This window comes from Punica granatum, chromosome 1 (genome assembly GCF_007655135.1).
Source record: "Punica granatum isolate Tunisia-2019 chromosome 1, ASM765513v2, whole genome shotgun sequence".
In the NCBI taxonomy this organism is placed as follows: domain Eukaryota; kingdom Viridiplantae; phylum Streptophyta; class Magnoliopsida; order Myrtales; family Lythraceae; genus Punica; species Punica granatum.
In genome coordinates, this window is record NC_045127.1 from 1,775,621 (window position 1) to 1,795,274 (window position 19,654).

The following is a 19,654-nucleotide window of genomic DNA, read 5'->3' on the forward strand; positions in this document are numbered from 1 at the left end:
TCAGTAGGCTCCACCGACTCTTTTCCCTTGGTCGGGGCACTGATTACCACGAGGCACGTGTCAGCTCGCCATTGAAGAAGGACAAGAGACAAGATTCCTGATACGTGTAAATAGATGGGTCGGCTCTCCTTCCTAAAACTAGCCTCGAGCATGGGACATGTGTCCCGTTACCTTCTTCATTATATGAGTAATGAAATTTTCTTCTTCATCCATCAAATCAAGTCAAAGAGACGGATTTAGATCTGCAAGCAAGCACAAGAGTAACTCATATAAATTGGTGGAAGGGTGGCAGTGATGGAAGACGGTGTAACAGAGGATGAAATCATGGCGGCTGCTCCCCTGAATCTCAGTCCTAGAGGGCACCCCGGAAACCAGAAAACACAGGATGGTCAGGTCCAAGAAGAAGAAGAAGAAGAAGAAGATAAAATAGCCGAGGGTGCTGAAAGAGTTGAAGGGAGGGAAGATGGAGGTGGTGGCGGGTTCATAATCCATCTCATCTCCAACTTAATCCATGACAAGAGATCAGCTGAAGAAGAAGACGGAGAAAAGGAGGAGAAACCAGGGCAGCCGAGAGATATATCCACGAAGGAAGGTCAAAGTCCGCCTCCTGTTAAAGATGAAAAGGGAGGTGGCGGGGGCCTTCTCGGTCATTTATTCACCAATTTGGTCTCCACTTCCAGTCCGAGGTCTGGAGGAGGACAGACAGACCGGCCGCCGGAAGGTGAGCAGGGGAGGAATAGGAGCGGAGGAGGTTCTACTGCAGCTGAGGGTGGTTCTGGAAATAGTGGCGGTGCAGTGATCGGGAACATCATCTCCAGCATCCTCCACCGCCCGAATGGAGGTGGCTGTGGGGAGGTGGCAGGAATGGGGAAACCGGAGGCGGCTGAAGCAAGTGGAGCAGCCGCTGCGACAGAGGAAGAGGAACGCGACGGGGGAGGCGGCATCATCGAGAACCTCGTTTCCCATTTGCCTGCTGCTCTTCCAGGTTGCTCATGATCTTCCTGAGTATTATTACGTAAAGCTAAAATAACGATCTTTTTTCGTTGGGAATATTCTCATTAGTCGAATGGATTGTTATATTGTTGCCCCAATTGATGTGATGTGCACGATGTGGTTAAACAGAGGATGCTGCTCCGACAACTGACGAGGCCTCCATTCTGATTCACTCCATCGTTAAGGACTGAGGAACTCTGAGATGAGAGAGCTTCATCCTTGATCTTTCTTATTCATTCCTCTGTCTTTTGTAATTTAAGTTTGTCAATTTTATGATTTTTTTTTCCTCCCTTGAGTGAATACTCTCTGATCTGACTGATCTAATTTGCTGGTGGACTAGTGTAATAAAGGTTCGAACTCATTTTGAATGTTCAATGGATGATTTTGTGTTCAGTTTCTTGCATTTCTCCATCTTTTCCTTAAAAATTGGAATGGATAGAGAAATACAACAAATTTATAAAGTGAGTGTTGATGTAATGACCACAACAAAGATCCGAGAATAACCCCCAAGAGATTCGCCCTAATGGTTAAAGCAGAAGCAGAGTTCATGTATCCACTCGATCCCATATTTGAAACTCCTTGGAATCATCGGAGCGCCTTTGGTGTGATTTCTCGTTCTATCGCATGGAGATTCACGGAGCCCCGGAGATTAGTCGTGCGAAGTCCGGATATCCCAGATCAGCGAAAAAAAAGAATTGAGAATAATAGAAGTATCATACAAACTAATATGATGCAAATCGAACGACAGAGACCATTAGGTTGTGGGTTCAGATCATCTCTTGCACGCACGGTCTATTGTGATGCGAATGATATGATCAAATAGCATCTCATGGAATACAGACCACCTATATTTATATAAATGTAATTTATATAATATATAAAGTGGAATATGATGTAATAAACAGTGCCATAACTATAAATATATATAATTTTGGTTAAATATGATTAAATTAGTGAGGCATATAAATGAAAATTTTATAAATATTTTAATTTAGACAAGCATAATTATATTTGGATGTGAACTAGTTTAATTTTAATATCCCAAAACTTATGCATAAATAATATAATTTCAAAATTATCATAAAAACTTATGTTTACTAATTTTTTTATCAAATTAGAAAAATGATATATATTGTTTTGAAAAAGTTATACTACTATTCTTTTTCAAATAATAGTAATATATGAATTAACTATAAACCCTTAAGATATTTGAATATAATTATTATGTATTATATACTAAAGAAAAATAGATACCGTTTATGAAAATTTTAAAATTTAACTAAAAATAGTAAAGTTTAAATAAAATAAATTCAATTATATTTGCAGTAGAAGTCTTGTGGGATGCATGGGCCAAAAAACTCAATCAGAGAAGGAAATAAAATGATATACAAAAATGTTAAATCCTATCGAATTATCTCTCTAATACATACATTTAATGAGAGAGGTCTTAGATGCTTGTAAAAAATTACAACTCTTCGTGAATACTGAACAAAGTTTTTTTTAGGGAGATCAGCAAAGCTCATGACTTTCGTTTAGCCGACGAGATAGAACGGAATATTAGATGGAGAATTCAACTCCCAAGGATAAAAAATATATATATATATATACACACACACACACACAAGATGTTTGATGCTTGTCTAGGGTGGGACTGCAATATAACAAGGAACAGAATATCCATTAGATATATCTTAAAATTTACAAAATAAGAGGAGATGAAAATTTAAAAAACGAAAAGTAAAAAAAAATAAAATTGAAGGACACTACTAATAGAGGGGGGCGGTGGCTGCCCTACGCCGGCGACCACCACCCCTTCTCTGTTCCTCTCCTATCAATGGTACATTTCATAAAATTGAAATGATAGTTAAGCATTAATGTCATTACGCATTAAAAGAAAAAAAAAATACTAATTCTCGTCAAATTCACCCCTAATCAGGATCAACTGCTTAATAATTATATCCTGATTTTCAGCAACCATATGTTTAGGGCTTGAGAAATCTCATCCTACCATTTATCCGTCCTTTCAAATCAAACCACTATGGCCACATGAAAGCCCATTGATGGGACAAGAGGCACATAAGCCCATACCATATGAGTTGTGAGTAACTAGGCCCATTAAAAGCCCTTTTTATCATTTCATGGCCCAGTGAATATCTCACAGCCCGCCCACTTGGTGCTGTCTTCTCTTCTAGGTATAGTTTACGAGTTTACCTCCTCAGTCCCCCCACCTCGCGAGAGAAGCTGAGAGCTGCCGTCCAAGTCGAAGCTCAGCGGCGGATCCATCTCTGAGCTCACCGTCCCTCCGACATGGTCAGTACGCCATCCCATTTCACCGCTGCTCTTACTTGCACTGATTGTTTATGTTCTTTATTCATAAATCCAAGTGATTTGAGTCCAGATGGATCTCTGTACTTGCTTGCACGACACTCGCATGCCGCACATTTCCCGTCCTCTATTAGTCTATGAATCCGAGGGGATCTTTAGCTCGAATGCACGGGAAGTCACTCTTGCTCTGTTACTGATCAATGATGCTTGTGGGCATCGCTGAAAGTCTGTAAATAGTTTCATCACCTAATCTAAATGCCGCAAGTGGAAGCTTTTGATTCGTGGAACTTGACAATTCGATAAATATCTGTCAACAATCATCGGATTTCCTGTACATTCTTTATCATCAGTAGTTTATAGGTCTTCTTCATGTGTTCGGGGCACAATAGAAGCTGTTGGATTGCTGAAGCCATATAATTGTTCTCCCACTATGGATATTGAAGAAGTTCTGGTGACTGCTCTGAGGTTTTATGAAGTTATGAATGACTGGATGGACCTGTGAATCTGTATTGCTCGTAGCTTGTAGTGAATCGTCAAATTACAGGTGGAAAATGGTGTGAAGTCGCTGGTGGTTTGGATGAATAAAGTGGCTTGTATTTTTATCTGGGCTTGCTTTTGCCTTTTATGTCAGACCTCCGGCTTATTTTAATTGTATCATAGGTTCTGAATTTTCCCAACAATAATTGCAGGCTCGAGGATTGAAGAAGCACTTGAAGAGGCTCAATGCCCCAAGGCATTGGATGCTCGACAAGCTGGGAGGTGCATTCGTAAGTGAAATTTTTTCACCCATAGGTATTAATTGCCATTTGTTTGTTTCCATATTCCGTTCTTTCTTGATTTCCGGTTGGTTCTGCAGGCACCTAAGCCCTCTTCTGGGCCCCACAAGTCGAGGGAATGCCTGCCTCTGATCCTCATCCTGCGAAACAGGCTGAAGTATGCCCTTACCTACCGTGAGGTCATTGCTATCCTGATGCAGCGTCAGATTCTCGTCGATGGAAAAGTTAGGACTGATAAGACCTACCCTGCTGGTTTCATGGGTACGTGTTTCATTGCTAAGCATGTAGTGAAGACCTCTCTAAGTAGACTGGAGCGTGTTAGATATAGAACGTGGCTCCATTTGTTCTGCTCGATTTGTCTTTCTTTTCAGATTGGCTACATTTTTGCTTGCCATTTACCCTGCCATGGTCTTTCAGATGTTGTCTCAATTCCCAAGACAAACGAGAACTTCCGTCTTCTCTATGATACCAAAGGCAGGTTCAGGCTTCACAGCATTAGGGATGAAGAGGCCAAGGTCAGTTCACGCTCACTTGTGCTTGACACATGCACTCTTTCAAACTAATGGTACGATTTAGATTCATGGGACTATTTATCCTCTGCAGTTCAAGCTCTGCAAGGTCCGTTCTGTCCAATTCGGGCAGAAGGGCATCCCTTACCTCAACACCTATGACGGCCGCACACTCCGATACCCCGACCCGCTGATTAAGGCCAACGACACGATCAAGCTTGACCTTGAGTCCAACAAGATCGTCGACTTCATCAAGTTTGACGTGGGGAATGTTGTGATGGTTACGGGAGGAAGGAATAGAGGGCGTGTCGGAGTGATCAAGAACAGGGAGAAGCACAAGGGAAGCTTTGAGACCATCCACGTTCAAGATGCTACTGGGCATGAGTTTGCTACTCGCCTCGGGAACGTGTTCACCATAGGGAAAGGGACAAAGCCCTGGGTGTCCCTTCCCAAGGGCAAGGGTATCAAGCTCTCGATCATCGAAGAGGCAAGGAAGAGGCTGGCGGCCCAAGCTTCTGCTACTGCTTAGAGAGTGTTCTCCAGTAAAATTTTCCCCTTAAAAGGCTCTTTGATGCTGTTTGTTGAGCTCTATTAGAATTTTGGTAGGGAGAGACAAATGTTTTGGCACCTCTTTTCGACATTTCTAAATCAGTTATACTTCTGGGGTTCCTTTTCTGGACATCTCAAATGGATCATGTTATTGGTAGATTAAAGCATGTTGTCCTATCTTGCTTCTTTGGATTGGTCTTTGCGCTGTGTTACAACCGCGCTTTTGCGAGGTGTTTCTTTCCTGATCTCTTTGCCTGATTAATATTGTTGATGGAGAATGCGAAGAAACTGATGTAGAAGGGAAGGAACTTTGAATCTTGAACTATAGGGTTCAGTACGAAGAATCAAGGTTGGTTAGGACTTGGTCTAGGCAGTTGAAGACCAATGTACCTAAATTGGTAAGGGTCACATGGGATTCAACCTGTTCCAATCTAAATAGTTTCTCTCAGACGAATAACTTTGATCGATTCGGCGCTGTCATTTGATGGGTTTACATTATCTACTGAGCAGGAACCGGAGGTAAGTGACCCAAAGCAAAGTAGGCAGTTGACTCGTGATATTTCCGTTTGCTCCTGCTCCGGATGCCATATATACAAGCATTATACAAGAAGGAAGACACAGCACCATATGGGGCATAGATTAATGGTTAATTATTCCATGGTTTGTCTTACATTATTCTAAAATTAGATCTGATTACATCTTTAACAGTGATAAGAGGAGAACATTTGAGAGGGCACATGAATGAACTGAAAGAAAATCCAACCAACCGTTTGACTTGGGGCCCCATCTTCCATCTCCTATGGGAATAGAGATAATAGAGATTCTCTGCCTCTGGTATGAGAAATAAAGAGTTGAGTGCATAACTCCAAAGAGGCTTTGCCTAATCAAACTCAAATGTCAATTTCATTCTTTACCTTTTTTTCCCCCAAAAAATTCCTAATTTTTGCTTCACTCTGTGCCATGGAATACCTCAAATCTCATTTTACTTTTCTATTGGCTTTTCCCTCCGCTACCTTGAGTTCAATTCTCTGTCCATACCATCTCTAAATTGCCTACCACGGGTCCCTACCGTAAGGCTCATTCGGTTGAGCTGCCCGCGTCGGACTTGCCTACGACAAAAGCTACGCGTTTATATACTAAATGAACTATGCAAAGTGCACCATAGCTGAATTCCATCTAATTTCTGCTTGAATCGTGAGTTGTACTTTACTAGTTCCTGACTAGATACACATTCGAGTTTGAAGGAATTCGATTTTATCTCGAAAACCTACTTTGGGGAAAGTTTTTGCTCGTTGAAACAAGAAAATACGGAGTGCTGACACATAGGGCAGGCACTTAATTTAATTAGGTGTAAATCGTGAGTCTTCATTAATGTTGGTTTGTGAGGTGTCTGATAAGGCTTGTTGTTTAGCTCCACAGCATTATTTTAATTTGTGCATGGAATTCAGGAGTGGAATATTGTAATTCAAAAATAATCATATAAAAGGGAAGCAAATTAAGGGGAGAAGCAGAGAGTGAAGTGAAGGCGGCCAAACCCCAACCCCCCCCCCCCCCCCAACAAAAAAAAAAAAAATGATTGAGTGGTGGAGGAGGAGAAGAGGAAGAAGTTGGTTTTGCTCCAGAAGCTCAGTTCTGTGGCCTGCCAAGTCTACTCTTCTCAAGATCAGTTCATGCCTCAGTCCCAATCACAGAGCTAAAGGTAACGAAATCCTTTTTGTCCACGTTAAAATCGGATCTTCTTTGCTTTGTGACAATTGCTCTGCAGAAAATGTGCCAGTTCTGAACATGAGAAGTCCTCCGGCTCGGTTGGTGATGACACGGGAACTCTTTCGTCTGTTTACAGGGAATGCAAATGGACTTGTGGTCCTCTACAAGGATATGGAGTCTTGTGGTGAATATGCAGACATAAGAGTGTTATGGGAGATGGTTCAGTCTTCTCGGCCTCTAAGCTCCCAAACCACCGGAGCCAGGACCACCAAGAATCACTGGAAGTTCTGTTTCAGGCCATATTACTGAAAAAAAAAAAAAAAAAGAAAGATTGGTCGCAGCTGCCTGGGGCTCGGGAACTCAGTTATGAAGTTTGAACCATGCCAATTGAAGATAGGCAGCGCAGTAATATTTCGGTTCAGATCTCGTGTAAATCTATCACAAGAAAGGAATAGTTGTCTAGTGTACGAAGCTATGTCCTGCTGAATTGCTGTGAGTTTTCGTTGTTCCAGCAAAAATTTTGAGCAATAACTGTAGAAACTGAACTCCGGTCATGTTTGTTAAAGACAAGAACACGAGATTCTATCCTTCAATGCAGCTCTTGCAGGGAAAAAGAAACCAAAAAAGGATTGTTGAGAACACTGCAAAGGTAGAAGAGAGAGTAATCTCAATTAAATGTCTTGAACTAATGCTTGCTCAAATACCTCTGTACAGCAAAGCACATTGCCACATAAACCGGGGTTCAATCTGATGCAAGCCTTATTACTGATCCTCATTGAACTATAGACTGAAATTTGTTGATCAGATGGGCATCTAGATCTAGAATGAAGAGATTTAGGCATGCAGTAAGTAGAAACTTGTTCTTGCTGCAAAGTAAGTAAGCTGGAACTATGGACCAGTGGAACCGCCCAATCACATTATGCAGGGCCACCCTCATGGAGGAGCATCTGATCAAAGTCCCACACTCCTGCAAATGTCGTAACATAAACCAACATTCTTTAGTGCAGAAAAAGTGAGAAACATGATAACTAGGAAGGCAATGAAAGGTAAGAAGAAACTGGAGGAGTCAAATTCTAAATCAGATCCATACCGTGGCCTTTCCCAATCCTTCTCAGTTGAGAAACATATTCTGAAATCTTTTTGATTGCTGCAATCTGTCGAGAAGGAAAGATCAGCTAAGACGAGATCCCAGATTCTTACGGCTGAATTTGCACTTTGTTGAAACTGATTTGACAAGCAAAACATGGAGTTGTCGAATTCACCTGATCAGTTAAAAACTCGGATTCAATGAAATCTTCCATCTGGGTGTCATTGCATCTTTTTGCCACCTAACAAAACCAATCAATACAATGAGCTATTCGGATCTGAATGAATTTTGTATGAAGAAAGATTAGAGCATAGATGGTTCAACATCACACAAACTGAAAAGCACTAGCTATGAGTCGTACAAAAAAGGCACTAATTACATTATGCAGGTTCAGGAGTTTCTCATTTGTCAACTTCTCCAGAGCTAATGCCAGTTCCATTGCTGAAACATGCCAACAAAACTGTCAAAAGTTAGCGAAAATCATGAAGACAACGGCAAGCCCAGAAAATAAAGCAGAGGGGGGAAGTGCCAAATTGGTAAAATCATATCCTTCAAAGACATGATTTGTTGGTAAATAATTAACTAACATCCGACAGAGAGAACTAGTAATATCGATACACATGGGGAGGAGAGGTAAAAAGAAGACATGCCATTCAGTGCATCTCCTTTCTCAGCATGGTCAAATTCAGCAATGGGCGGCATAACTGGGTGAAGCTTAACTTTTCCTCCGCGCTTGTTCTGAATCATGCTCAAGAAAAGCATATGGTCAGTCAGTCACGCTATATTATGGTTACTGGGAGTACATACATGCGAGATGAGATGTGATGAGATTTGTCGAAGAAACCTGATACTCAATCAGCTTCTCAGCATGCTCCCTTTCCTCCAAACTTGATTCCTTAAAGAACCTAATCACATACGAGTATACATGCAGACCCTCACGATCATACTAATGGAACTCGGAATAACAAATCAAAGAAATTCTGGTCTCTTACTTGGCGAGGCCCTTGAGAGCGACATTGTCTCTCTCGAAGTAGGCATACATGGCGTGGTAAATGTACGACACGTTGTATTCCACACTGTCACATACGAAATTAGAATAACAGGCGAATATGAGTACACAGAGAGAGAGAATAGAGAATAATGTCCAGTGACCATACTCCTCGAAATTTCTGTTACTAATTCACCAATTCTAATCTACAAGACCAATGCGGATGAACGCTTGATGGAGATTAGATCAGTCATGCATAGTTGATGAATCGGTATCTCCTTAGAAGAAGATAGGAGATCATTATCAGCCTATCAGGTTGAAATATAGAGCCCGCAGCCTAAGTACTATACACAAAGTCTACATGATCGTTAGCTGATGAGCTTGCAAGTGAAGCAGCGGTACGGTACTGCACTTTTATTTCAAGAGAGGAAAATCGATCGAATCATTTCGAGAATTAGAAACTGAAATAGCGAAGGATCTGAGAAATTTTGAGAGAGTCAGAGTACGCACTTGATCTGCTCATTGACAGCCAGCTCGCACTCATCCGAGTAGAATTGTTTAGCGAGGGAGTGGCCAGGAGCCACTGGAACCGCAAGATCCTTCCTCTTGAGCTCTTGAAATGGCTGGAAAGCAGCAGGTGCTGCGGCTGCAAGGGACAGAGAGTCCGGCTGCTTCTCCTTCGAAGCTGTGATCGCATAGCTGCTTCCTCTCTGCAGCACCGGCAGCAGCAGAGGAAGAGCTGCGGAAGAAGTTGAGCTGCGGAAGTGAGATGCTGGTGCAACAGCAGAAGCGGATCCAAGGAACGGGAATCGAGCGCTCGTGAGAGAGGAGGAGGAGACGAGCTTCAGCGCCATTGTTGGTGAAGAAGGAGATCGGGCAGGTTTTGGTTCTGAAGAGAGATCGAGAAGACTGAAATCAGAGAGGAGAAATGGCGGGAATGAAGATGGCTGGGCGAGTCCTGAAGAATATATATATATATATATATAGGAGGAGGAGGAAGGGGAAAGAGTGTTTTTTCGGCGTCATTCGAAAATCTAATTGAATCCTTATTAATTCAGTTGAGCCGAGTCGATATTTTTTAAACGGAACAAGCGTACAATCACTTGAATTAAATCGCGTTGGTAAAACGAGAAGAGTTTTTATTCCGTACAAATTGGAGCGCGCTCTGGGCCGTTGGATTCCTGCCACGTGGCGGAAATCCATCGGATGCCAGGCCATGGCGTGTGGCCGCCTCGTGCCCTATGAGGTGTAGACGCAGAAATATCCTCACACGTGGCGTGGAATGCCGTTGAAGGAATATCTGTGCCAGTATGGCGTTTCTTGGAAATTTGGGATGACGCGCTTGGAGATCTGTGGGAGACAGACGCGCCACTCAGAGGAATAGTCAGTGGCGGTTGTTATAACGGCAAGTCCAGTTCCAACTAACAACATGGGTAGGTAGCCATCGAGAGGCCCATATGCTCTTTCTTCTGTAGTTTGTTAATCTGAATGGCCCGTTGTTCATATGCTTCGGTCGAAGCCCAAAATTGATATGTGACATGGACGCAACGTGCGCACATTGGCCACTACAAAGAGGCTTACCAAGCTGACTTCGAGAGCTAAATAACTCACTATTTAGTTGGAAATGCGGATTAATTGGCACAATGCATTTCATGTGGACCGACTTGTTCATAGTGCAAGGGTTTGAATATCTTCAAGCAACTTATTTTCAAGTCCAAAATGATATCAGAACGAGAATTAGCATCAACCAATAAGATAAGAATATCTCGTGATCTCTCTATAAAAGAATAATAGTTTCATATCATCATATTACACCAAATTAACTAATTATTTAAGCATGTGATCTAATATTTCCAGACATAGGAAGACCCATGTCTACTTTACGAGTGGCTTATTTATTTCGATAACACGTGTACCCTTTCTTTTGATCTTTCGATACTTTCTGAATGTTTGATAGTATTAAATTTCCATTGGGTTTACACGAACCTCGGCCCACATCCATTTAAAAGCTCCTCTTCTTCCGTGCTCGGGCGAGGGGAGACTAACACGAGGCGCACTTTGGCTGCACTTGATATACTGGGTCTGGCGTAGTGTGAGTGCGCACACGCGCGTAGGCACGCATACACGTAATCTAGACTCTGATACCATATTAAATTTTCATTAGGCTTACTTGGACCTGGGCCCATATTTATTTAAAAACTCAAATTGATAATTGGTGGTACACAAGCCATATATTAATCCACGAATTTTCCTTTTCTTTACCGATGTGAGATTTATCCTATTTTACTCATTGACAAATAGTATATCATCTTTTAATTTTTAGTTCTTCAAGTATGACTATGAGTCGAAACTTTTGCCATCTTATCCGAAAAGTATCTACAAAAAAGAACTATATATGTATCGTTCAATGAAGAGACGTGGAGAATCAAGTATGACGAAGTGACAGCAAGAGTTTAAACTTTAATATATCGAATTTAAGATAAAAGAGGATCGAAGGGACTGGGGCCCAAGCATCCACAAGGAATGAGACGGGCATCTCCGATTGTCTTTAAGATGTTAGTTTGCACCACACGACTTTTGATCGATTCTGCGATGTTTGAGGCAATATCATATCATATAGTGTAGATGCTTGGTATGGGGCTCGTGGCATCCACACATGCCCTCTTTAGGATATTATTTCATTTTCAGCCTCTTTATTGCTCCCTTCTAAACAAAGAATTTTGACTGCCAAATGGTGAAACGAGATAGATTAGAAGGGGCAAAGTATTTGGAGTTCCTGTTGGCACTCAACCCTATGAAAGGTACCTCATCTTATATAAATATATATATATATATATATATATCATTTTTTAAAATATTCTTCATTTTCTTTTTTAAAATATATATTTTTCATTTTCTTTTTTAAAATATATTTTCATTATTTATCATTATCACTCCCCATTTTTTGGAAGGAAAAAAAAATCTATTGTATATACTATATATATATATATATATATATATATATCAAAACGGTCTTACTAATGCAGCCGCTAAATGCTCTTCTGAATCACAAACAGTATAGATATAACTATTAATACTATTAATACGCTTAGCACAACGATTATATTATCTCTTTTTTCTTTTTTTGATGTATATTTTTTATATTCAAAAGTTCAATTAAATTCAAACTAACTAAACTGATTCATTAAGGAAAAAAACTCTTTCAATAATAAATTTTCTCCTTTTATAAGACTTGAATTCGAAAAATGAACACGGAATCACTTGATTAAACTCTCTTAAGTATCTCTAACAAATTAATTATCTATAACTATGAATAATGTAAATATTTTTTCCTCGGTTCAGGGTAGGCCAATTCCACCGTCCAAAATATAATTTCACCCGAAAAATATTTGTAGCACGGCGACAACCCCGGCCGTCCCCCTCAACTCGGAAAGTAAACTCCACCACCCCAAAAATATTCTCTCCACGTTCCTCTTAAATCTCCGTGCGCTCAACCCCCCCTACCACCGCCACCACCATGGCCACAACCACCACCACCGAGGCTGCTACAAACTACCGCCCCCCTGAATTTCGCCCCGAGATAAACGTCTCCCCGCCAACAATCCATGATGGCCTCTTCTTTTGGCAGTTCATGGTGGCAGGGTCCATCGCTGGCTCGGTGGAGCACACGGCCATGTTCCCCATCGACACGCTTAAGACCCGTATGCAGGCCCTTGGCTCCGGGTCAGGCCCTGGCCTAGGGGTCCGGCAATCATTGTCCTCTATTCTAAAGCTCGAGGGTGCAGCCGGGCTCTACCGCGGGATATGGGCCATGGGTCTCGGGGCCGGCCCAGCGCATGCAGTTTACTTCTCAGTGTATGAGCTCTGCAAGAAGACGCTCTCCGGCTCAAACCCAAACAACCCTGTGGCGCATGCGGTGTCAGGGGTCTGCGCAACTGTGGCAAGCGATGCTGTGATAACGCCAATGGACATGGTGAAGCAGAGGTTGCAGCTCGAGGGAACCCCGTACAGGGGGGTTGGCGACTGCATAAGGCGGGTGCAGGTGGAGGAGGGGGTGGCAGCATTCTACCGGTCTTACAGGACGACGGTGGTTATGAATGCGCCATTCACGGCGGTGCATTTTGCCACATATGAGGCAGCAAAGAGAGGCCTATCGGAGCTATCCCCAGAGAGTGTCAGCGGTGATGAGGGTTTAGCTGTCCATGCAACTGCTGGTGCAGCCGCCGGGGCCCTGGCAGCGGCAGTCACGACCCCACTGGATGTTGTCAAAACTCAGCTGCAGTGCCAGGTTAATGAAACGCGAGCTCATGGTTCCATATTAAGTCTATTCTATGCCCATTAAGTCTGTTCACTCCGATGTGTGTATATATGATAATGCCGTGCCTCTTGGTTCGAGTTGAACAGGGCGTCTGCGGGTGCGATAAGTTTGCTAGCAGCTCGATTGGGAATGTGATTCGAGTTGTGGTGAAAAAGGATGGATATAGCGGTCTGATGAGGGGCTGGGTCCCGAGGATGCTCTTCCATGCGCCCGCCGCTGCCATCTGCTGGTCGACCTATGAAGCATCGAAATCATTCTTCCAGAAGCTCAATGAAGCGAAGAACCCACGCCAGTTGATTAATGAATCATCCTAGAACCAAGCATATTGGACTCTATATTGTACATACGGTCCTGCTACCTCAAAATATACTGAAATCTACTGCATCATTGAATAAAATAAATGATATACATGAACGGTATCAATCATAGTCCTAAATTCGACCTATTCGTGTTGTCCAACAACTTCTGCATTGGACAATTATATTGTCCCAACCACGAACCATAGTGCCAGCAAATCCCACTTGAGAACTGCGGAGGTTTCATACTACCACATAAATATATACGACAATAAATAAAATACCGGGAAAGATTCCTAATCAACCTATAAAAAGGGAAATCAGTTGGGGTTGGCTACTTTCGAGGCCGTGTAATTGCCAAATTAGCACCAGTGGTCTAGTGGTAGAATAGTACCCTGCCACGGTACAGACCCGGGTTCGATTCCCGGCTGGTGCAGAAAATCTTTTTCAGCTTCATATTTCTTTTTACAATTTTGTGTGTGTTAGCTGAGAAGGAAATATATGTGCATGGGCGTGAGTTACAGAAGAAAACAGAGCACCTCCATAAAACAAACTCAAAGTGGTTCAGTTTATCCTTTCGGAAGACATTCCTATATAGCACATTCAACGAATCATATATGACAGGTTAACAGTCCGCAGCTTCTTCAACATAAGTACTAGCTTATGACTTAAAAACATATTAGAACTTATCCATGATGACACCATCTCTAAGGACCTCGTACGCATCCCGACTCCTGGTCTTCTTCATGCCTGCAGTGAAATGTAGCTTTGAGCCTTCAGCTGATATAGCAGTCACCTTCACCCAGATCATCACCTTCGTCTTCATCCCTTCTATATCGACCAGCTTTCCTTTCTCGAGATATCCTGTGACTGTAGTGGAAAAGCGTAAAACAGAGGAGTCTCTGTAGCCCACTTCGCAGACTGTTGGGATGAAGACTGTGAGTTTCCCTGTTTCTTCATTGAACTCGTAGTTGGTCGCGTCGCGAGGGAATATCCCTACTGCCAATCCATACTCCTTGAGTAGTTCTGGCAATGGCTTCTGCATCTTACCTGCACAACAGGACCCGTTTTATTGTAATTAGACACGTGGGTTCAATAACAAATTAACCACCACTGTGTATAAGAATTTTGCACAGTGAGATGATTTGCACAAACCTTTAAGTTTGTTGACAATCCATTTGGCACTCCCATTGATGCTGCTGGACAGGGACTATTAAGAGTGAAAAATGTGTCAGTACATGAGAAAGGCAAAAAATTATACAAACGAGGCATCTGCGGCACACCAACTACACAACAAAAACAATGAATTCCACGCAAGAATTTGCAACATATTACATCACATATCAACTCAAAAGAACATCGCAAGTAACTATACTGATCATTAAGTCATCCAAACAAAATATTGCAGGAGATAGTACTGTCTAGAGAGAGAATTCAACCTGCTCAACTCTGCATTTCATGTACTTAGACCTTGTATACAGCATATGTGCTCCGTCTCAGTAAGAACAAAAGTTACTTTCTCAGTGGACTCACATGTAATTGACACCCCTCACAAGCCCCGAATCGCCATTCTATTTATAACTGATAGTGCAATCATTGGTTAACACCAAGGGACATGCATTGGCCCATTGAGTACTAACATCCCGATGTAATGTAAGTGCTATAAGTCCTCTTTCCTAACACATTCTAAATCATCCACATAATAAATATCATGAAAGATTCCCATTTTTGGATCCGTGTCATCACTACGAGAGTTAGAATAACAAATCATTGGAGAGAGATTACAAGAGGTTACTGATTAGCTGCTTCTATATCACTATAAGTCCAATTCACTCTGGGCCGACTAACACAAGTGCATTATGCAACCCTACATAGTAATCTATTGACTCCAGATTCGTTCACACAATCAGGCAAGCTGAAATAATGTTCCGATCAAACTTGCAAAGAAATGTACAACTCGACCATTCCAAGTACTGCGATATTAACCTCTCATCACTCATTAGCCATTACTCAGGTTTCCATCCCAAATGCCAGATAAAGCAAAAAAACTGCACGCGCACTGGTGCAACTTAGCAATCAAACCGCTACAAATTAGAGGGAAAAGGCTCATAGGCCTCCACAGAATGTACAGAACTCTGACCAGTAACTCATTATAATGCAAAGGCTTCCAAATTCAACAACTTGAGGTCAACCTCTGATCACAGTAATGCAGAAAATTGGCATTCACAGCAGACAGATTCCGCGTCCCCAGAACCCTAATTCAACTGACAACTTCATCAGCAGATCGGCAAAATTGGAAGCTAATCCGCAAGTATTGAAGTGAAAGAGAGAGGGATAGAAGCATAATTACGTTGAAATCGTCGCCGATGGAGTCGATCTCCTTGTTGGCCTTCTGGCTGAACCAATACGAGCCTACCTTGTTCATTATCTGATCCATTTCTCACTGTGACTCCGCAGTAAAACCCTAGCTCTCGAGCTGTGATTTCCTCTTCAATTTTCGCGCCCCCCAAACAAGACTGGAAGATCTTCCTCTCTGTGATCCCCCCGCGAATTGAGACCGAGCGAGCGAGCGAGCGAGGAAGAGCAGAGGAAGATAATTTCTCGCGGTCGGTCTTTTCTGCGAAACTGTCAGCCAGTCTGACTCTGACCTCTAATTTTCTTTTTCGTTTTTTTTTTTTTTGTTATTCTATTTTTCTAGAGGGGAAAAGCTACGGTACACATACTCCCACCGAGGAGGAGATGCAGTGACCGCTTTACTTTGCTCGGTTCAGTAGGCCGCAATGAGTAGGCCCTCTTGTACTTGCACCGCCTCCCCCTCTAGGACCAGCAAATAATGGTTAATGGATCCATACATCGGATCGGGTGCCCGAGACGTGGATTATTCTTAGCTAGGCGACAAACAACTTGTGATCTCATCGAATCTAAGTTTAGTCCCTTTTTTTTTTTGTTTATGTTTTACACTAATCGAAGGTTTTCTTTCTTTTTAGTTATCCCTACTGTTACTTGCGGAAAGTTATAAGATCCCGTCCCCGAAAGGTCCCTTATTCCTTCGGAACCATCGCGCCTCAATTGGAGGATGAAAACCAGTGCAAATCTGACATATCTCGTGGGATACCCGACTGTTGGGGCTGGGACCATGAAAATTTATTTACTAGCATGTAAAGAGATCATGTGTTATAATGGGCCTTACGACAACTTGTCGAGATTTTGCATAAAACTCGTCCCAGTTGAATTGGGCCTGCATTGACAGACTTATCCAGAGGGACCCAATCGTCTACCTCAAACATCATTAGTCTCACGGACCCAGCCATCGTCATGTTCTTCCACTGAACACTCTTATGGAACCCTGTTATCATACAAATCGATCCCTAGATTTAGTGTCACCTCCATAATATGAGGCATTCTTATACATTATAACAGTCTAATATCTAACTTTCTCGTTCGTGAGAGCCCCTAATGAAGCGAACCTCAAAAACACGGGTACTCTATGAAACCGTGGACATAAATATATATATGTGTGCGCGCACGCGCTTTGAGTCAAGTTTCGAGAATTTCTGTCAAATCTCATCGAAAAGTTTCATGCACATGTATGTCTTCTGGGAATCACACATTCTTTATATTGTTCGGAGTCAGAGATTCAGTGATGGAGCACGGAATAAGATAATTTCTTTATATAATATGCACAGTAAGTATATAAATAAATATATATGTATCTATCTGGGTTCTTCGAATGGATCACATATACACACATAGGTATATGTATAACCCTTTGACTCTTCCAAGGGTCGTCGATGGCTCTTAGGAAGGCATAAGAACGGGCCAGCCACCTATTCAGAAACCTCTTAATACTTTCACATGGGAAGGTATTCATATAATAGTGTAGCTAGACAGCCTTATGCATCGATCATAAGTTAGTGTCAGTTACACCGATCGATCAGCGTATACGCATTTATAGGCTTTATTACGAATAAACTTAGGGAAAGGTATGGAGACCAATTTTATGAGACTGCAGCAATGCCACACCGCCAGTAACATTTGCCACTCAACGACTACGTAATTGTTATATATTAATGATATACATGTCCTGCCCATAGATAAGACATTATCTTGCTTGCAATCTCAATTTCTTCTATTGAATATATGTGTGGTCTTTGTGTATGAAAGATGTTTTATAGTTGGTTTAATTTAACGCTTCATCAATATTATATATGGTCCTATACGTAAAAATTTGTAATAGTCGACGGAGCGATGGCCGAGATGAGTTCGAGGCTACTAAACCCTAAACTATGGTCACCAAGCAATACGTGTATATGTACTTACGTACGCTCAATGGTACGTAAATCATCAAGAAACTAGTATAAATTAGTTATACTCTGAAGTCTAACTCTAAAAATCTTAAAACCCTAAAACTCATGAAGTTCAACCAAACAGCTACTTGTACTTTGGCAAAAAAGAAAAAAAAAACAGCTTCTTGTATTTTATTTTCTTTCTTTTTTTTTAAAGGGGGAAGATAAAAAAAAAATTATCAACTTGCATGACGGCGAGGGATCATCGATATCAACTAGTTTATAAAGAAAACCATATGGCAAGTAGGCGGTGGTTTTCCTGTGAAGATGTTCGAGATCGATGGAAAAGACGAGAGAGGACAAAGGGAATCGCGCCACAGTAATACAAAGCAAAAGAAATTGAATATTCAAAAGTTGAAACTTCGACTAGACCTAACGTAGACGAGGAACCTTACATCCGACGAAACTTCATCTGATCAAGTTGTCAAGAGGGTGCTTATTGCCCCGAACCAAACCCTTTGTAGCTAGTGGGTGAGGAGAACTTCCACCACGGTGCTCACAGCGTGTTTGAATTATCATGAACACTTTATCCTCTCAATCATGAGCACGAGTCGGTTTGATCGGAATATTTAACTTATACATGTAAAACGGTTTATATATATTACCTATAAGAAAAAGGGTGTATATCATTATAATTATGATGATCATCTAGCTAGGTCCATGCATAGATTTTTCTGGCAGTGATTTCATATGGTTCCATGATATTATTAACCTAGCAATAAATAATTATCAGAAGGCTGCTAAACGGATCTCAGCAGTCATTAAAGAAAAATTAGTATATGCACTTAATATTTAACGGAGTAAATGCGGAATAATTGAAAAACAAAAAACATGGTCAGTCGAGATATAGTAAATTATTTGGGTGAGGCTTAAATATGACGACTATGTCGTCGTCCTTCACCTCTCACACCTCCTTGATCGAGTCAGCATTAGCAAGTCGGGATATATGTAGCCCAATTTGCATTATCCACCTAATTTAGTTCATCAATATATATATATATATATATATATATATCAATTGGGAGGATACATTATTTGCTTGATCAAAAGAGCATTTTCTATTGGCCAAAAAGGAAAAGGGGGGAAAAAGTATAAAGGGCATTGTCCATGAGGAATAAAAATACAACGTTGCCGAAGAAAGATAAGAAAAGGGAGCAAGTTGAATGACAGAATTCACTACAATAGAGGTCCCGTGACATCCGCAGAGATGGAAGACTCTCACTCGGAAGTGAAATAATATTCACCCAAAAAAAAATTGTGAATAATGTGGAGTTAGACTATAGCATTTGGTAACGAACTTAAAATTTGATTTAATTTGATATGAGGATATGAAGACAAAATTAGTTGAAAAAAGCATGTGAGAAAATATGAAAAAAAAATAATGATTGTATTGTTGAATTAGAAAAAAAAAATCTTAAAATTCAGGAAAATGTTAAGTAAGAATTTAATATTAAAAAATTAATTTAAATAATAGATAAAAAAAGTATGAAAAAAGTAATTATTATGTTGTTAAATTGAGTGAAAAATAAAGTTAAATTACGTTAAGTAAAATCAAATTTTATTACGAAACATAGCTGACCGTGCATTATTATTTATGATCAACTTGTCATTTGGAATGGTGAGATGTACGTCATTCGAAGGCTCTGTTGAGATTAATTATTGTAACATAATAATAAGTTCACGTTACTTAAGTAACCGAGGGCGGACCACCGGTCCCTTTGTTTTTTTTTTTTTTTAAATCCATCTGTTTTACAGTAATA

The 19,654-nt window shown here is 41.2% G+C and overlaps 6 protein-coding genes and 1 non-coding gene across 8 annotated transcripts; 5 read left to right on the forward strand and 2 right to left on the reverse strand.

The window, feature by feature from the left end:
* Positions 1-169: 169 nt before the first annotated feature.
* Positions 170-1,390, forward strand: LOC116213532 (zinc finger protein AEBP2). The gene is made up of 2 exons (XM_031548524.1): positions 170-985; positions 1,123-1,390. The coding sequence occupies exons 1-2, from the start codon at positions 295-297 to the stop codon at positions 1,182-1,184; spliced, it is 753 nt and encodes a 250-aa protein (XP_031404384.1). The 5' UTR covers positions 170-294; the 3' UTR covers positions 1,185-1,390.
* A 1,773-nt stretch (positions 1,391-3,163) lies between these two features.
* LOC116193062 (40S ribosomal protein S4) lies at positions 3,164-5,340 on the forward strand. The gene is made up of 5 exons (XM_031521812.1): positions 3,164-3,303; positions 4,008-4,085; positions 4,175-4,355; positions 4,512-4,609; positions 4,698-5,340. Exons 1-5 carry the CDS (start codon positions 3,301-3,303, stop codon positions 5,130-5,132), a joined length of 795 nt encoding a protein of 264 aa, XP_031377672.1. The 5' UTR covers positions 3,164-3,300; the 3' UTR covers positions 5,133-5,340.
* Positions 5,341-6,704: 1,364 nt separating this feature from the next.
* Positions 6,705-7,404, forward strand: LOC116194069. 2 transcript variants are annotated; one of them, XR_004154339.1, is made up of 2 exons: positions 6,705-6,851; positions 6,996-7,404. XR_004154339.1 is itself a non-coding variant. In XM_031522786.1 (2 exons), exons 1-2 carry the CDS (start codon positions 6,725-6,727, stop codon positions 7,166-7,168), a joined length of 378 nt encoding a protein of 125 aa, XP_031378646.1. In that variant the 5' UTR covers positions 6,705-6,724; the 3' UTR covers positions 7,169-7,404. The 2 variants fall into 2 exon arrangements, 1 of the variants encoding a protein (XP_031378646.1); XM_031522786.1 differs by having other exon boundaries at positions 6,918-7,404.
* A 103-nt stretch (positions 7,405-7,507) lies between these two features.
* LOC116194059 (ferritin-4, chloroplastic-like) lies at positions 7,508-9,918 on the reverse strand. The gene is made up of 8 exons (XM_031522779.1): positions 9,445-9,918; positions 8,939-9,022; positions 8,791-8,851; positions 8,597-8,684; positions 8,326-8,387; positions 8,122-8,187; positions 7,950-8,013; positions 7,508-7,826 (listed from the first exon to the last, which is right to left on the reverse strand). The coding sequence occupies exons 1-8, from the start codon at positions 9,786-9,788 to the stop codon at positions 7,777-7,779; spliced, it is 819 nt and encodes a 272-aa protein (XP_031378639.1). The 5' UTR covers positions 9,789-9,918; the 3' UTR covers positions 7,508-7,776.
* A 2,509-nt stretch (positions 9,919-12,427) lies between these two features.
* LOC116187935 (mitoferrin-like) lies at positions 12,428-13,691 on the forward strand. The gene is made up of 2 exons (XM_031516973.1): positions 12,428-13,222; positions 13,339-13,691. Exons 1-2 carry the CDS (start codon positions 12,452-12,454, stop codon positions 13,564-13,566), a joined length of 999 nt encoding a protein of 332 aa, XP_031372833.1. The 5' UTR covers positions 12,428-12,451; the 3' UTR covers positions 13,567-13,691.
* Positions 13,692-13,913: 222 nt separating this feature from the next.
* On the forward strand, positions 13,914-13,984 carry TRNAG-GCC. The gene has a single exon. It is a non-coding gene; the product is annotated as a tRNA-Gly (tRNA).
* Positions 13,985-14,066: 82 nt separating this feature from the next.
* On the reverse strand, positions 14,067-16,231 carry LOC116187939 (uncharacterized protein At5g01610-like). The gene is made up of 3 exons (XM_031516989.1): positions 15,899-16,231; positions 14,704-14,758; positions 14,067-14,598 (listed from the first exon to the last, which is right to left on the reverse strand). Exons 1-3 carry the CDS (start codon positions 15,983-15,985, stop codon positions 14,228-14,230), a joined length of 513 nt encoding a protein of 170 aa, XP_031372849.1. The 5' UTR covers positions 15,986-16,231; the 3' UTR covers positions 14,067-14,227.
* Positions 16,232-19,654: the final 3,423 nt, after the last annotated feature.

Bases quoted from the DNA above. Each gene is read 5' to 3' on its own strand.
- LOC116193062 (XM_031521812.1), top strand. The intron at 4,086-4,174 runs GTAAGTGAAATT...TTGGTTCTGCAG, and splicing joins ACAAGCTGGGAGGTGCATTC to GCACCTAAGCCCTCTTCTGG. The intron at 4,610-4,697 runs GTCAGTTCACGC...TATCCTCTGCAG, and splicing joins TTAGGGATGAAGAGGCCAAG to TTCAAGCTCTGCAAGGTCCG.
- LOC116187939 (XM_031516989.1), bottom strand. From the start codon at position 15,985: ATGGATCAGATAATGAACAAGGTAGGCTCGTATTGGTTCAGCCAGAAG. The intron at 14,759-15,898 runs GTAATTATGCTT...CACTCTTAATAG, and splicing joins CCATCGGCGACGATTTCAAC to TCCCTGTCCAGCAGCATCAA. The intron at 14,599-14,703 runs GTTTGTGCAAAT...CCTGTTGTGCAG, and splicing joins GATTGTCAACAAACTTAAAG to GTAAGATGCAGAAGCCATTG.
- LOC116187935 (XM_031516973.1), top strand. From the start codon at position 12,452: ATGGCCACAACCACCACCACCGAGGCTGCTACAAACTACCGCCCCCCT. The intron at 13,223-13,338 runs GTTAATGAAACG...CGAGTTGAACAG, and splicing joins AAACTCAGCTGCAGTGCCAG to GGCGTCTGCGGGTGCGATAA.
- LOC116194069 (XM_031522786.1), top strand. From the start codon at position 6,725: ATGATTGAGTGGTGGAGGAGGAGAAGAGGAAGAAGTTGGTTTTGCTCC. The intron at 6,852-6,917 runs GTAACGAAATCC...ATTGCTCTGCAG, and splicing joins TCCCAATCACAGAGCTAAAG to AAAATGTGCCAGTTCTGAAC.
- LOC116213532 (XM_031548524.1), top strand. From the start codon at position 295: ATGGAAGACGGTGTAACAGAGGATGAAATCATGGCGGCTGCTCCCCTG. The intron at 986-1,122 runs GTTGCTCATGAT...GTGGTTAAACAG, and splicing joins TTTGCCTGCTGCTCTTCCAG to AGGATGCTGCTCCGACAACT.
- LOC116194059 (XM_031522779.1), bottom strand. From the start codon at position 9,788: ATGGCGCTGAAGCTCGTCTCCTCCTCCTCTCTCACGAGCGCTCGATTC. The intron at 8,852-8,938 runs GTAAGAGACCAG...GTATGTGATTAG, and splicing joins GCTCTCAAGGGCCTCGCCAA to GTTCTTTAAGGAATCAAGTT. The intron at 8,188-8,325 runs GTAATTAGTGCC...TGGTTTTGTTAG, and splicing joins AACTCCTGAACCTGCATAAT to GTGGCAAAAAGATGCAATGA.